Genomic DNA, 17,385 nt, shown 5'->3' on the forward strand with positions numbered 1-17,385 from the left:
ATTCACACATCTGTGTGCACAAACTCACTACGGATCTCCTGACCCAAAGTCGACAGCTTCGTATGCACATCTGTAAATGAGCTCTCTCAGCTCTTTTGGTCCTTACCACCTCTAGCTAACCCCATTGGTGCAACATCACTTGTGATAAAAGGGGGCGGATGAGTAGGATCATCTTCTCGTCGAGTCATGCCCCCTGTCAACTCTTTGAGCTTAAAGGGGTGGTCGACACACAAATTAATTTTCATCCTAAATGCCTATCTATTTAATGCCATAATATAATGTATTTTCTAATATACTTTAATTAAAAAGTCCCTACCATTCCCTCAATGCATCTAACTGCTTTATTTTTTCTTTTTTACTGCTTCCTTTCTTGATTATGTTTCGATTGAGAATCGCAGTGCATGTTAGGCTACTCAAATGAAGCGTCATCCGGAGTCAATGCCGCAGCCTCGGTCTCCACCATAAAATGAAGCATCATCAGTGACATTAGTTTCAGGGGCTGTGATAGTCACTTAACGGCACTTTCAAGGTTGCCACTGGTCTCTACACACTGGTTATTCTTACAACGTGCACTGTCCTGCTGGCTCGTTACTTCTGATCAGAGCTAGCGAGAGAGTGCACTGTGATTGTGCTCATCGCACATTAACAAGAGTCTACTGACAAACTGTGTGGGCTCAGTAGAGCAGAGACAAGCACAGCACCTGATATGGATCTCGCTGATGACACTCCTCTTTAGGGAGGGTGCAGAGGCTGCACCAGTGACCCCAGTCTTTGCCCTCTGATGATCCTTCATTTGAGTATCCCAACATGCACTGGGATCATCATGTGAAACATCTTCAAGAAAGGAATTAGTAAAAAAAATAAAGCAGTTAATGCAGTGAGGGAACGGTAGGGACTTTTTAATTAACGTATATTTGAATATAGATTAGACTATGACATTAGATAGATAGGCATTTAGGATTAAATAAATCTGTGTTTTGGACCGCACCTTTTGATCTAGAAAGTCCTCCCCCTAGAAAACAGCTCAACATAGGACCAGAGATCCCAGCACTGGATTGAGGTACATGGCTTTGTGCAGAAACGGCACAACACAAGAAGTGCTGAGGACTTTGTATAGTAATGAAACTGAGATGTTCAGCTGCAGTAAGTAAATTTGGAATATGTTCTCCCTGAGGAGTACACTTATTTAGTGATAAAACACCTTTACGCTTGGTAGCAAGATGACATCTCCAATGAAGGAGTTACATTGACCTTGCTTGACAAAGCAGTTTAGGAAAAAAAATGAACTTTATGTGGTTCTAAGTAATGTGAAGAATATCTAGAATTTTATTTTTTATTTTAACAGTAGTTTGTAGATTTTAGAATAAAGTTATTAATTTACTTCCACGTTGTAATAGGGGTCCGAGCTGTATTGCATAAAGCTGATGTCACGTGTGTCAGAAGTGACAGTCGCCCTGCAGTTGGTTGCAGGAGATCTCTTCGTTTGGCATTACAGACACCTTCTTAGAGGCTGTCTCTCTAGGACCCAGTGGCCACCTTCCTCTTGCTAATTAACACCCTAGGTTGAGTATATAAATACCTGCTGTCTGCTAGAGGAAGGTGCCGGCGATACTCACATTACCCCTTGTGAAGGCTCAGAGCAAGTGCATTACTACTTCCTCTTTGGAGCTATGAGGACGGGTGTTCATCTCTCTGAAGTCGACTTAAAGCTAAGCTATCTTCCCTTGTTTCTTCCCCCTTGTTGTCTTTAGTTGTCAGTGGGTATCGACTAGCGCTCATCCCCCTCCCTTCCCTAGCCAGGATCTAATTCCAGGGAAAGACAGGAGGAGGTTCGCGTACGGCGATTAGTGAAAAACAAATATAGGGACGTTGGTGGAGACAGGGTGATATTAGATCAGCCTAGGAGGTCTCCACTCCACCCTTTCCTTAGTGTCTGGGCTACCTTTCCCACTTCCCTTTGTGTTGCACTAAGTCTTTCCCACACCTTGTGTGACATTATCACAGGACGAGCACATTTTAAAAAGGAAAAAAAAATGACACTTTGTTGTTTTTTTGGGCGTGTTTTTTTTTTTTTTTTCCTTTCTCCTTGGTATGGGTTCAGTTGCAGAGCTCGCAGAGCTGCTGCGCAGTCTGTCTCTGGACGTGAATGACCTCCGCTGTGAGGTTCAGCAGCAGCATCAGTTGCTACAGGTCGCCAATGTGGTGGTCTCTGCAGGTAGGCCTGTCCAGCCTGAACCCAAGGTTGCCTTCCTGGACAGGTTTTCAGAAGGTAGAGACAAGATTATCTAGCCTGTACAGGATGCAGTAGGGTGTGTGTGTGGCTTCTTTGTGTTGAAGGCTTTATTATTCCTGTTACTCGTGTATGAGTGAGTTACATGCATAACAGCTGGCGAATCATAGTCAGAAATCTGGATCATTACCAGGAGGTCAGGATCAGTAGAAAATTCATAAGGCAACACGAAAGTCTAAAGACAAGCAAAAGTCAAGGATGGGCATAGTAAACTAAGTCAGATCAGTGCAAAAAAGTGAACCAGTGTCAGTAACACATATAACGGGCAACTGGAAGCAGGGACCTGTGGGGTTAGATAGACAAAATGTTGAGAATTAACCCAAAATCTCCCTGCCTGGATGGTACCACAAATCCCAGAATGCTAAACAGATCTGCTCCAGTGTCGCCCCACTTCGTCTGCAATGATGTTGCCGTGCAATGTATGAACAGAAGCCGAAGTGGAAGGAGCGAGTACAGATATGAATGTTATGGGGTAATGTATTGAAGGACAAATGTTTGACTTGATAAAACTTCCCTATTAGGTTTTACAATTGTAGGGGTTTCAGCTCTTTGGTAGCCACTTGGATATGCTCAGGCACATAAATTTTATATCAAAACAGAATAAAATGTATTGTCCTTCATAAACTTTACAGCTCCAAAATGAAATAGCCTTTCTTCAGCACAAATGAATAACCAAACAGTATTTTCTTCAGCACAAACAAATAACAAAATAGTCCTCTCTCTGGGTAAGGCATAGTAAATCACATGTTCTCACCAACTTGATATTACAGAAATCTCTCAGGCTGCAGTACAGACTATCCACCAGCTCTTTCTTTCTCCATCCTCAGCACACTACTCCTACCTGAGCTAGACCAGGTGCATTTCATTAGGCGACTAAGACCTAGATAGGAGTATGGGCGTGACCTTCCCCACCCAGGCTCTTTTGATCGCTCCTAAATCCCGGACCCGAAACCCAGTCAAAATAAAAATCATCTGAGTAACACATAAGTGCTTTCTAGGATCTGACCTCCTGCCTTTTTACACATTCAATAAGAAATTTTTATACCATTTCCTAAATTTAAATAAATCTGGGGGATAAATCTGAAGAATAAACATTAATTAGGCTTTGTTTGTGCCTCTTTTAGCCTTTTTACAATCCTGTTTCTTTGGCTGTTTGATTTACAGAATACTGTAGCATGCGATGCTATGAAAGAAAAATAGAAAGTTGACTAACACATAAATCAATGTATCTATTGGAATACACTAGGTTCTCTTACTAAATAGAATCTATTGAATCTGACATGGTTAATGTAAACTAGAAGCCTGGAGAGCCAGTGTAAAGAGAACCATATAGCCTATTTACATATCTGTTATATGGCTTAAGAGCCAGGATGGAGATTGGATCTTGTCTTGTGCGTTCAGGGAAGTAGCTCCCAAAAAAAGTGTTTTTCTGCAATCCAAAATGTTAAATGATGATAATAAGAGCTATAAAGAGGAGATAAGTTGTGTGCTGCCTTGTATGCCTCATTTGTTGAAATGAATTTGCTGGGCATTGGGTAAGCAGTTTAGAGACTGGCAGCAAGGAGAATTGGCAGAATAAGGAGGAAATGCCCAAACTGTACATTTGGCTTTCAGTAAGGCTATGTGTACACTTTCAGGATTTGCATCAGAAAAATCTTCTGCAAATACTGATGTGTTGCCGCATATTTGCATGCGTTTTTGACACACATTAAAACTGGTGAAAAATGCTGAAAGAACTGACATGCTGCAGATTTTAATCTGTTCCAAGGAAAAAAATAAGCAGCCTGAGACTTCAGAAATCTTATTCACTTTGCTGGGATTGTAAATAAAAATTGAAATGGAAACAACGCGCCATAGCCTTAGATCCCAAATTATAAGGAATTTCTGTGTGAGAAAATAGTGTAATCAGTGACTTAGCCATTTTCTTTATAAGGGTATGATAACATATTCAAAGCTTAGAAGAACATATGCCTGCTATCAGCAAACATATTTATTGGTCCAAAAATTTTTACTAGGTAGGAATCCAGTGATAGATCCATTTGAAGATCGATATTAATGCCATACTCTGCTTCAAACAATTCCCATGAATTATATACCAACTGATTATTCTTGAATTTTTCTCCATGCCATTTGCTTGACAGTATGTTGTGCTCCTAGTACCCAAATCTCCGTACTTGCTTGTTCGCGTCCTCCATAACTGTCTTCCATTCGTAGCTCATGGGAAATAGCAGCCTGTGCAGCACATTACCTACACCGAAAGGTTACAGATTACGCACTTATATTGATATACATCTCAGTGTCTGTCTACCATAGACATTTGTGATCCCTGTGCCACGAACGGTCTTTTCATTTTCCTGTCAGGTGAGATGGATTTTACATTTCTGAGTGCAAATAGCCATATCCTGATGTGTTATCTTTAAGTAGAATTTCCTATGATTGAAAAATCTGTTCTCAGTAAATATAGGATGATATATCCATTGTTAAAAGCCTGTACTGATTGCTTCCGACATGTTCTCTAGACATTGACCCACATTTATCAAAAGTGGAATAATTTTAGTCAATATCTAAGTTACAGCTTGACTATTTTATTGACATGTTGTGACAGATTTATGACTTTTTGTTGCTTTCTTGATAAATCTGTCACAATATAAATGACTGCCATTAAATTTCACATTGACTTAAATTCTGATACTTTTTCGACACCTTGACCTATGTGGAGTAGAGATGTGATTTTATTTTTCAACATTTGTGACCTTTTTGTATTTTATATACGTGATTTAAGCCAGTTTAGCAGTAAACCAATGTTCCCCTCTTAAAAACGGAAGTGTTATCATGACTATGTTGTTGGATATCCCGGAGCTAAGGGTTTCTTCCCTGTCCCTAATGCTAGGGGCGTCGTAGCTCTCCCTGCTCCCCGGATTACTTCTAATGGTGAAGTTGCCGGGACCATGTACCTTGCTGAGCTCATGAATCTGCCCTTAGTCTGTTCCCTCCCTCCACCCAGGGAAGGGGGGAGTAGTAGTGTATGGCAGATTTACAAGGTAATATGTACAAGGATAAATGAAAATACCGATCATGCAAATATGCTCTCACAAACAGAGGGGTAAACTGGGGATTGAAGGAAGGTAAAAATCATAGTAGGAGAAGAGGAAATGCACACAACCAAAACCAAGCAACAGTCTTTAGATAAATCCACCAAACACCTCCTCAAACAACAAAACTCCACCAACTCCTGAGCCATGAAGCATGAAGCTAACTCTGGCAATGCCTGCTTGCCAGAGGCGAGTATATATAGGAGAGGGGAGTGGCCAACACTGAACAGCATTACCCAGGAAAGCTTCCAGGAGCTCTCAACTGAGCAGATTAACCCCTTCATTGCTAGAAGACACCTGCATTGTTTAATATTAAGGTGAAGTGCTTCTAATCAGTGCAGGAGTAGGAGAAATCAGACAGCACAATCTTCTAGTTCCTCTCTGTTGCGATAAACCCGTGATAAGTGTATTGGCAAATGGTATGAAATTCTGGTCCAAATGGTTAATATGCCAAAAAAGATGCAATTATACTGACAAATGTGGGCCTATGTCATTGCAAGTGATAATTTCTTGCCAGAATGGATTATTTATTGAACTAGTTATATGTATCGAAGCACCAATTGTCAATCTTATTTATTATGTTCCTTTTTTTTTTTTAGCTCTATATCAATTTACAGCCCAAAGGAAAACCCAAATGCCTTTGATGCAGCCGCCTTCTTCCAATGTGTCGGCAATTTCCTGGGAATATTTGCTGGATCGTTTGCTATGGGCTCAGGATATGCTGTCGTCACTGCTTTAATATCCTTTGATAATGGATCAAGGTACTCAATGTTGGTATGTTTTTGATTTGCATTTTTGGTGGGTCCTTATGATCAGCCTTTGTAACCTTATTGAATTGAAGAGTTTATTTGTCAAGATTCTGTTGTCTGATAACCCAGGGCCAGGAGCTCCTTCCCTGTCCCTAACGCTAGGGGCGCCCTAACTATCCCTGCTCTCCAGGTTACTTCTGATGGTGAAGATGCTGGTGCCACGTACCTTGTTGAGCTCCTGAATAAGCCCTAATTTATCCCCTTCCCCACTCAGGGAAGTGGAGAGGAATAGTGTTATTTAATACACCAACCAGACAAACAAGGAAGGACGTACAGGGATAAATGAAAATACCAATTATTCAAATAAGCACTCACAGGCAACAAAGGGAAACAAGATTAGGTAGGTAAACTAAATAGTAGAGGATTGGGAATATGCACACAGCCGAAACAGCAAGCAATAGTCATAGAAGAATTCTCCAAAACGCCTCTACCTCAACCGACACCTCCACTCCTCACCAGGCAGTACAAGACTTAACATTGGCAATCCAGATTGCCAGAGACAAGTATATATAGAAGAGGGAAGTGGCCAATACTGAACAGCTGAGATCATTCAAGCTGGGAAGCTTCAGAGACTCGAAGCTGAACAGATTAACCCCTGCACTGCTGACAGAAACCTGCATTGTCTAATATGAGGGAAAAGTGCTTCTAAACAGTGGAGGAGTACATGTAATCAGACGCTGTGATCTTCTGTCCCCTCTCTGTTGCGGTAAAAAAGCCCAGCTACCAAACATATTAAACTAACAGTGCTCAACTAGTCTCTCACCCACCAATCCAGCCCTGACCTTCCAGGGACACTCTCAGTCCTTGTTTATGTGTAGAAAACACCTGACGACTGCAGCCAGTCAGTGGCCATGACGTTCATGTGCCCTACTGCTGGCATCACGCAATGATGACAAGACTACAGCACGTGACTGCTGCACCTACTAATTGGCCATGTGTCTTTAGCATATACAATATACAAGGACCGAGAGCTTTGATGAAGGGTCAGCGCTGGATTGTTGGGTGAGCGAATAAGTCAGTACTGTCACTTTTATCATTTTACAACAATTCCTGCTCTTTATCAGTGCTTTCTTTTTTATTTTTAAAACTCGATAATCCCTTTGTGTTCATGCTGCTATGGTTAGAAGTCACATAGTAACTTGGTGTCGCTAAAATAAATTATCATTCTTGTACTTCTATAAAAGGTCTGACATAGATTAAAAAAAAGCTTCCATCTAATTCAACATTTCTGAGATTTAGCTTCATCCAGAGGCAAAGCAAACACTCCCTGGGCAACATCTTTCTTCAAGAAAAAAAAAAAATACTGGTTGCCATTGGGCAACTGCTGGCAGAGCCCCGATATGTGATAGTGGACACATTGTTCCTAATGTGCTTCTGGCAGTCAGACAGACCCTACAGTCAATATTCTGCATTATGAACGGTAACACTTTTCTAAATCAATCAACACGTTCAGCTTTTATTAGTTTGTTAGAGCAAGTTTTCTTATTAAGAGCTGTCTGCTTATACTCGGGCAGGGTAAACCTGGTGACAGATTCCCTATAAGAGGCTCAGACAGGCCAACTGCACTTTCATGTGCACAGAAAATTGTTAATACAATTGATCAGTGCGCATAAAATATTTTTGTTCTCGATAGCATGTGTCTTGTTTACACAGGACAATGTGCTGTTGAGAACAATGATTTTCAGGCATCATTTCACGCAACCAACTAATGTTTTGCTCGTTTAAAAAGGTCGATTAACAAAAATGAGCATTTTAATTCTTGTTCTAGACAACCATCCATTGTAAAAGCTCCATAACAACTCTGGTACACAGAGATAATATGACTGGATGATTGCCAAACACAAAACAGCACATACTATATATTATTATGAAAGAAAGCCAATGATGGAAAAGTGCAGGACAAGTAAATGCAAAAAATTAAAAAATCTATTTCATTAAATTAAATTAAAAGGATGTATACACATAAAACACAAAGACAAATTGATGGATGAGCCAACAGAAATACCTTGCAGTACTGAATACATCGTACAATCAGCATGAATTGTAGATCAAAGAACAAAAAAAAGGTTCAGATAAAAATACAATAAAGTGATGAATTCACTTAGTAGACGCAAGAAGGATATCATTATAGAGAGCACCAAAAATACAGAGTATTACAATCACAGCTCGGCAGCTGACCAAGCAGTGTGAGACACTGCCGAGCTGTTATTGGTAGGGTCTGGGAAGTAGGGATGAAAGTGCACGCCCCAGAGAAGACTTTGAAGAAATGCCCAGTTGAGCTACAAGCAAAGATTTCACATACTGCACTCCAAAACCAACAAATGTGAATATCTCTGTAAAAAAGCGGCGGAATTACAAAGTATTTAAGTCACTTTTTTTGAGCAAGTGACAGGTCCATTTTAATCATGTGTTTGATATGATTGGCCCTTCGTATTAAAAATCGAGCTGTAATACTCTGCATTTTTGGCCTACTCTATAATGATGTCCACTTCGTGCCCAGTAAGAGATTCATCACTTTATTGTATTATTTACCAGTGATGCTTTTCATTTATTTTTTTAAATCTACATTTCATGTTGAGTATACCAAATATTCTTCTCTATGGGATATTTTTGTTGGCTCACCCATCAGCTTGTCTTTGTGCCATAAGTGCATACATCCTTTTAATGTTATTTAATTAAATTGAGTTCTTATTATTTGCATCTGCTTGTCCTGCTTTTTTGCTTCATTGGTTTTCTTTTGTATATAGGGACACCTTACTCAAAGTGTTCCTTCCATAGGTTTTTATATATTATCATGGTTAATGTAAAGCAGGATCTCAAATTGTATGAACACAAATGGGATGTTTGTATTATAGATGGTTAGACTGAGCCATAAATATTAAATGTAGCAGCAGGTCGATACTTCATAATAAGCTTTGGCCAAAAATATACATGGTAAGAAGAACTTACTGTGTATGTTCACAATCTGCTCCAAGACATTTTACATAAAAAATGGCCTGCGTTTAAAGAGGAAAAACAAGGCGCTGAGAGAGCAGTTTAACTATTTCAGCAAAAACCATAGTTCCCGATTCATCATTTGCATTTTTTTGACATTTTTCTGACTTGTCTTTCTGTTTTCACTGGTGTCAAATTCATCAAAATGGAATCCACTGTTTGATGAAGATTAAACCTGTCAGCTTCTTTTTCTACCCCAAACTAATGGAGTATAAGCCAAGTCATCATTAAGGGGTTGTCAACTACTAGGACAACCCTTTCTCATTCTTCATGTTTGGCATCCGCGAAAATGAAAAAACACCTATACTCACCCCCAGTGCCAGTGCCATTCCAGTGGTGTTGCCAAGGCTCATGTAATGTTGTTATGTCACGTGAGCCCTACACCCAATAAGTGGTGGCTTCACTGGCCCCACCTTCGGACGTAGTGAGCATCCACAGGAAGTCAGGTCTGTGGCACTCTGTTCAATGTCCGAAGACTGGGAAGTGACGCCAACACTGATTGGGCGTAGGGCTCACTTGAGGTTGTTAACTTGCCCTGGGAATGCAAATGCTGACACCGCTGGAACGGCGCCGGCACAAGGGGTGAGTATAGGTGTTTTAATTTTATCAGGGCCAAACATGAGAAATGAGAAGAGGTTGTCCCAATAGTAGGCAACCCCTTTAAGAAGACTAAATTCATACATTCATTCAAACGATTACACGTTTTTTAAACATCACTTGAACAATTTTTGTGACTAATGAGCCACAAGTGTAGCGGGGCTGACACTGTACTCAGAGCTTTCCTGCCTCTCTTCCTCTCTCTCCGCCTGCTGCAAGCCTCTGATCATTGACAGGTCACTTTTGACTGAGTGAACTGCCTGGGATCTCTTGCCCGCGCCATAATTCCATAGGGTGGCACATGCACAGTAAGTCTGGCTCTTACAATATCATCAGGACCTATCGATCTGTGTATCCTCTGCCTCAAGGAATGACGGTAACTACACAAGAACTTGGGAATTTGCGTTTCTACAGTAAAGGTATGACTTCAGTCCCTTTAGGGCATATTCACACGACAATATTTTCAGTCCAAGTGCCATCCGCTATTCAATAGGGCAGTGCAGATGAATAATTTTTTTAAGTGACCTAATAGTCGTGTTAAAAAAATCGCAGCATGCACAATTTTTCATTGTAAATGAGATGAGACTCACCCATTCAGGTCTATGGGTGCACAAAAACAATCGGTTGCCACAGTACAGCATCTGATTTTTACGGATTCATTGCAGTTCGGTAACATAGGAAACTGTAAATGGTCTTGTAAATGATTCATTTCTGCTGCTGTAAAAATACAGATTGTATATTGTTGTCAAGTGATAAAAAATCGGTCCACTTTTCTGGATGAAACTCTATTTATTTTATACGCTAGTGTGAACCTACCCTTACAGCAACTTTGCTTAGATGCCATTCGTTTGGGGTAGAAAATCATGCTGACATGTTCTCTTTAGCTGTTGCTTTTTGTTACTCTGTGCAATATTTTGCTCTAAAAAGGGATCAAATAAAGCAATAATCTTATATCTAGGGGTAATTTTTCTGCTTGCGGAGTTTCTGGTTTTGAGTTTCTGGTCTTGGCTATTATCCTAAGTCATGTGATAAGGCTCGTTAAAGGGTCACTATTGACCTTTAGGATTGCTACTTCCTGTAGGTGGCACTAGAGTTCTGGTCCTCTTCCTCTCTGAAGAGACAATTTGCACAATCTTATAAATAAATGTTTAAATATTGCATGTTAGTCTTCAACTGCGCAAAAATTAAGACATTAGATTTTGACCTCCGCTAGGATACTGGAGTACCACCGCACAAAAATGTTGTGACATTTCAAAAAATTCTAAATTGGCCCCAAAAATCTGAATATTGAAAACCACGTCTTCATTGTCTAGCAAACCTAAAAGATGATGATGAAAAAACTAGCATAAAAATAAAAATGCCTAAATTCCAAATGTTTACTCCAGAAAGTTGGTAGAAAAAGAGTAATGAATTGGGGCCATTTTTAGCTCTACAGATTATCTCGCTCCACGGTGTGAATTTTCTTGGTATCATTTATAGCTGTCATATTGAAGGTTGAGGGAATAAGGTCACCATCATTACAAACTATATTGTCAGCAAAATTAGAAGGTCATTTGAAAAGTAATGTTAACGTGATGTTAATTGATTTTATATGTACTGTTATAGTCGTATTAGGTATGTATATTTTATAGCAAGGAGTATTATGTCTCACAGCAGTGCTAAAATTTGTAGCTGATATTAAGTTTCACTTCATTATCAAACTCCCCATTTATCAGAGTTTTTTTTTTTTTAAATACATTTTTATACAGTACACACCAAAAGTTTGGACACACCTTCTCATTTAAAGATTTTTCTGTATTTTCATGACTATGAAAATTGTACATTCACACTGAAGGCATCAAAACTATGAATTAACACATGTGGAATTATATACTTAACAAAAAAGTGTGAAACAACTGAAAATATGTCTTATATTCTAGGTCTTCAAAGTAGCCACCTTTTGCTTTGATGACTGCTTTGCACACTCTTGGCATTCTCTTGATGAGCTTCAAGAGGTAGTCACCGGAAATGGTCTTCCAACAATCTTGAAGGAGTTCCCAGAGATGCTTAGCCCTTGTTGGCCCTTTCGCCTTCACTCTGCGGTCCAGCTCACCCCAAACCATCTCGATTGGGTTCAGGTCTGGTAACTGTGGAGGCCAGGTCATCTGGCGTAGCACCCCATCACTTTCCTTCTTGGTCAAATAGCCTTTACAGCCTGAAGGTGTGTTTGGGGTCATTGTCCTGTTGAAAAATAAATGATGGTCCAACTAAACGCAAACCGGATGGAATAGTATGCCGCTGCAAGATGCTGCGGTAGCCATGCTGGTTTAGTATGCCTTCAATTTTGAAGAAATCCCCAAGATTGTCACCAGCAAAGCACCCCCACACCATCACACCTCCTCCTCCATGCTTGACGGTGGGAACCAGGCATGTAGAGTCCATCCGTTAACCTTTTCTGCATCGCACAAAGACACGGTGGTTGGAACCAAAGATCTCAAATTTGGAATCATCAGACCAAAGCACAGATTTCCACTGGTCTAATGTCCATTCCTTGTGTTCTTTAGCCCAAACAAGTCTCTTCTGCTTGTTGCCTGTCCTTAGCAGTGGTTTCCTAGCAGCTATTTTACCATGAAGGTCTGCTGCACAAAGTCTCCTCTTAACAGTTGTTGCAGAGATGTGTCTGCTGCTAGAACTCTGTGTGGCATTGACCTGGTCTCTAATCTGAGCTGCTGTTAACCTGCGATTTCTGAGGCTGGTGACTCTGATAAACTTATCCTCAGAAGCAGAGGTGACTCTTGGTCTTCCTTTCCTGGGGTGGTCCTCATGTGAGCCAGTTTCTTTGTAGCTCTTGATGGTTTTTGCAACTGCACTTGGGGAAACTTTCAAAGTTTTCCCAATTTTTCTCACTGACTGACCTTCATTTCTTAAAGTATTGATGGCCACTCGTTTTTCTTTACTTAGCTTCATTTTTCTTGCCATAATTCAAATTCTAACAGTCTATTCTGTAGGACTATCAGCTGTGTATCCACCTGATTTCTGCACTGCACAGCTGATGGTCCCAACCCCATTTATAAGGCAAGAAATTCCACTTATTAAACCTGACAGGGCACACCTGTGAAGTGAAAACCATTTCCGGTGACTACCTCTTGAAGCTCATCAAGAGAATTCCAAGAGTGTGCAAAGCAGTCATCAAAGCAAAAGGTGGCTACTTTGAAGAACCTAGAATATAAGACATATTTTCAGTTGTTTCACACTTTTTTGTTAAGTATATAATTCCACATGTGTTAATTCATAGTTTTGATGCCTTCAGTGTGAATGTACAATTTTCAAAGTCATGAAAATACAGAAAAATCTTTAAATGAGAAGGTGTGTCCAAACTTTTGGTCTGTACTGTATGTTCCGGACATGAAGCATATATAGCGATTTTCTTTAAAGGGTATAAACACCCTAAGAACCCTTTTTTTTTTATTGTTTCTTTTTTACAGATTCTATTAAAGTCGATGTCTCTTTAGTTATTGGGTTTTCCACTTTAAGAAATGTTGACTCCAAATACTTTTAAATACATAACTCTTCCCCACTGCTTCAATCTCAGTATTTGTGAGTATGAGTGCAGCAGTGACGTCACGTCAACAGCTCTCATAACAGCTGCAGCCAATCACTGAGCTCAGTAGGTTGGCTGTGATAGACAGTGATCGGTTGCAGCGGTTAAGCCAGCTGGCGACATGACATCTCCAATTCATCCAAAATACTGAGATACAGAACAAGGGCAAAGAGCCTACCTGGTATGTTTATTATGTAAAATCTTTGTGGGTTCACTTTTCTTAAAATGGAAAAACCCCTTTAATGAATCTATACTAAAGTCACCAGTGATCTGTTGCGGCTTCCATAGATTTTTCAGCTAAAGCTGTCAGACTCGAATGGCTTGCAAGTTATTTTCAGTTAATACATCAAGGCATTCGTCAGATAACATGGCGAAATTGTGCTCAAAAATTGTTATTAGGGGATTTCATAAACGTTTATGGAAAAAAAAATAACAATCATTTTTCAATGTCCTTATTGATGTTGTGATTTCACTGCATTGATTGTTTGAGTCCAAAACTGCATCTACAGTACAGACCAAAAGTTTGGACACACCTTCTTATTTAAAGATTTTTCTGTATTTTCGTGACTATGAAAATTGTACATTCACACTGAAGTCATCAAAACTATGAATTAACACATGTGGAATTATATACTTAACAAAAAAGTGTGAAACAACTGAAAATATGTCTTATATTCTAGGTTCTTCAAAGTAGCCACCTTTTGCTTTGATGACTGCTTTGCACACTCTTGGCATTATCTTGATGAGCTTCAAGAGGTAGTCACCGGAAATGGTCTTCCAACAATCTTGAAGGAGTTCCCAGAGATGCTTAGCACTTGTTGGCCCTTTTGCCTTCACTCTGCGGTCCCACTCACCCCAAACCATCTCGATTGGGTTCAGGTCTGGTGACTGTGGAGTCCAGGTCTGGCGTAGCACCCCATCACTCTCCTTCTTGGTCAAATAGCCCTTACACAGCCTGGAGGTGTGTTTGGGGTCATTGTCCTGTTGAAAAATAAATGATGGTCCAACTAAACGCAAACCGGATGGAATAGCATGCCTCTGCAAGATGCTGTGGTAGCCATGCTGGTTCAGTATGCCTTCAATTTTGAATAAATCCCCAACAGTGTCACCAGCAAAGCACCCCCACACCATCACACCTCCTCTTCCATGCTTCACGGTGGGAACCAGGCATGTAGAGTCCATCCGTTCAACTTTTCTGCGTCGCACAAAGACACGGTGGTTGGAACCAAAGATCTCAAATTTGGACTCATCAGACCAAAGCACAGATTTCCACTGGTCTAATGTCCATTCCTTGTATTCTTTAGCCCAAACACGTCTCTTCTGCTTGTTGCCTGTCCTTAGCAGTGATTTCCTAGCAGCTATTTTACCATGAAGGCCTGCTGCACAAAGTCTCCTCTTAACAGTTGTTGAAGAGATGTGTCTGCTGCTAGAACTCTGTGTGGCATTGACCTGGTCTCTAATCTGAGCTGCTGTTAACCTGCGATTTCTGAGGCTGGTGACTCGGATAAACTTATCCTCAGAAGCAGAGGTGACTCTTGGTCTTCCTTTCCTGGGGCGGTCCTCATGTGAGCCAGTTTCTTTGTAGCGCTTGATGGTTTTTGCAACTGCTCTTGGGGACACTTTCAAAGTTTTCCCAATTTTTCGGACTGACTGACCTTCATTTCTTAAAGTAATGATGGCCACTCGTTTTTCTTTACTTAGCTGCTTTTTTCTTGCCATAATACAAATTCTAACAATCTATTCAGTAGGACTATCAGCTGTGTATCCACCAGACTTCTGCACAGCACAACTGATGGTCCCAACCCCATTTATAAGGCAAGAAATCCCACTTATTAAACCTGACAGGGCACATCTGTGAAGTGAAAACCATTTCCGGTGACTACCTCTTGAAGCTCATCAAGAGAATGCTAGAGTGTGCAAAGCAGTCATCAAAGCAAAAGGTGGCTACTTTGAAGAACCTAGAATATAAGACATATTTTCAGTTGTTTCACACTTTTTTGTTAAGTATATAATTCCACATGTGTTAATTCATAGTTTTGATGCCTTCAGTGTGAATGTACAATTTTCATATTCATGAAAATACAGAAAAATCTTTAAATGAGAAGGTGTGTCCAAACTTTTGGTCTGTACTGTACATGTTGCAGTCCGTAGTAAAATGTAAAGCATTACAAGCAATACCTCTTTTGTCCTGTGTCCTTTATTTCTAGTTTTTATTAAAGGCAAGTATTTTTTATTTTTCTGTTTAAGGTGCTTTATGAGGGCTTGTTTGGGGATATATCATTTTCAAATAGACTTCATTCAGCAATTTTGACATTTTTTATTTTATTTTTGTAAATTTTTTTTGTAGAATTCATTTTGTAATATAAATTTATTCTGTGGGTGTTATAAATATTTGGTTTCACAGTAATTATAGCTTTTGTTATGGTTGACTACTTTTGCATATTTAAACACCTTTTTTAGCTAAATAATTTGTTTTTGTGTCTCTGCATTCTAGGGCTCCTAATAATTTTATTTTCTTTATTCCAACAGAGGTGAGCGTTTCTTTTCTGACTCTTGTCTTTTAATGACTTTTTATTTCTGTTTCTGGGAGATGTGATGAACATAAAAAAACTGCTATTCTGGCAATATTCTTTAAGTTTTTCTTTTCTGGTGTTTACTGTACAGTGTAAATAGCTAGAAAATGTATTGGTTGTTATGGATAGAGCATTATTTATTATGTCTAGTTTTTTATACTCTTATTAGTTTTTCAATATCAAAACTGTGTCTCAGGGAAAACAGTATATCTGGCTTTTTTTTAAAGAAACTTTGTTGTACTTTATCTTTTAGAAAAAAAAAATAGAAAAAAAACGAAAGATAATTACAATTATTATATACAGTTCTTGTTTAAAAAAAAATGGATTCTTATGCAAATGTTTTCCATGTAATTTTCAATTTACCTAATTTCCGTATTAGTTGGCTAATTGAGAAAAAATGAAAAAACAAAACAAAAAAAAAAACAGCCAGATTAATCCTATTTGCAGCCATATGATCACCACTGAAGCATTTTCATTCCAACAGATTTTACTGGATCTATATTATATAAAGAATAATAATATATAGCGGCGCACAAGACTTTCAATATTTGTTATGATATTTTCAACCTTCCCAGATTACCTTTTAAATCTTCCAGAAGGGACCATTCAGAGAGCGTGAAAGTCTGCACCACTTGTTTTATCTCCGAATCATTGCAATATATCACAATAAATATCTTCCATTTTATAAAAAATAAGATGATTTAGTCAGCTGGTTTTTATTGTGCTCTTCTAGTATCCGTTCTCCAATAATAAAAGGTTTAATTGCTCTAGAACCATATGCTTGGTTGGTGCTGCTGCATTCTCTCCAAAATCATTGTTTAGTCATTATAAGTATGGAACACATCAGAATAGGAAGATGCCTAGTGTGAGTTGTCATTTCACTACCTCCTTTTGCCCAATAATGAAAAAGAGATACCCTTCGGCCCAAATACCATTTTTTTCTCTATGATTAATTGTACCTGAGTCCAAAAGGTTTGGACCACACACAGTGCCACAGACCATGCAATATATCTGTCATATAAGTTTTACATTTGGCACCGTGTGTAATTCTGTCAGGCTGGAAGTGCCTCGGTGGTAGACTGAAGCCATCAATGGCCCTGTGCAATATACGGTATTGTCTATCTCTCTAGTAGAGATGATCAGATTGATCTTCGGAGGATCGAGTTAAAGTCAAATTTCTTAAAAACATTTCCAAATTCAAACATTTTGGGATTTAATTCGCAGTTCGCAGAGAAAAACCTTGCCTGAGACCATTTTTCAGACTGCCGAAGCAGGTCAGTAACTTGGCTATCACAGACTGGTTCTCAGTGGAGCACAATTTGTACGGTAGAGTCATTTTCCATTTCCAGAGTCACTGGGTCTTTCTCTTCTATAGAGTATAAGCTCTTATGGTCAGCGGGGTCCTCTCTTTCTTTCTCCTATAGATAATAATCTCTTATGGTCAATGGTC

At 39.4% G+C, this 17,385-nt stretch overlaps 1 protein-coding gene across 1 annotated transcript in view; it reads left to right on the top strand.

Moving 5' to 3' along the window:
• The window catches only part of SLC9A9 (solute carrier family 9 member A9), a 1,175,306-nt gene that overhangs the window by 342,855 nt on the left and 815,066 nt on the right, over positions 1 to 17,385 (top strand). Inside the window, exon 7 of the mRNA XM_073674666.1 lies at positions 5,982 to 6,120. Coding sequence (XP_073530767.1) covers positions 5,982 to 6,120 — 139 coding nt within the window. The remainder of the gene's footprint in view (positions 1 to 5,981; positions 6,121 to 17,385) is intronic.

The sequence above is a fragment of the Phyllobates terribilis genome, unplaced genomic scaffold (genome assembly GCF_046119375.1).
Source record: "Phyllobates terribilis strain yellow unplaced genomic scaffold, ASM4611937v1 Scaffold_3__8_contigs__length_932513732, whole genome shotgun sequence".
Lineage (NCBI taxonomy): Eukaryota > Metazoa > Chordata > Amphibia > Anura > Dendrobatidae > Phyllobates > Phyllobates terribilis.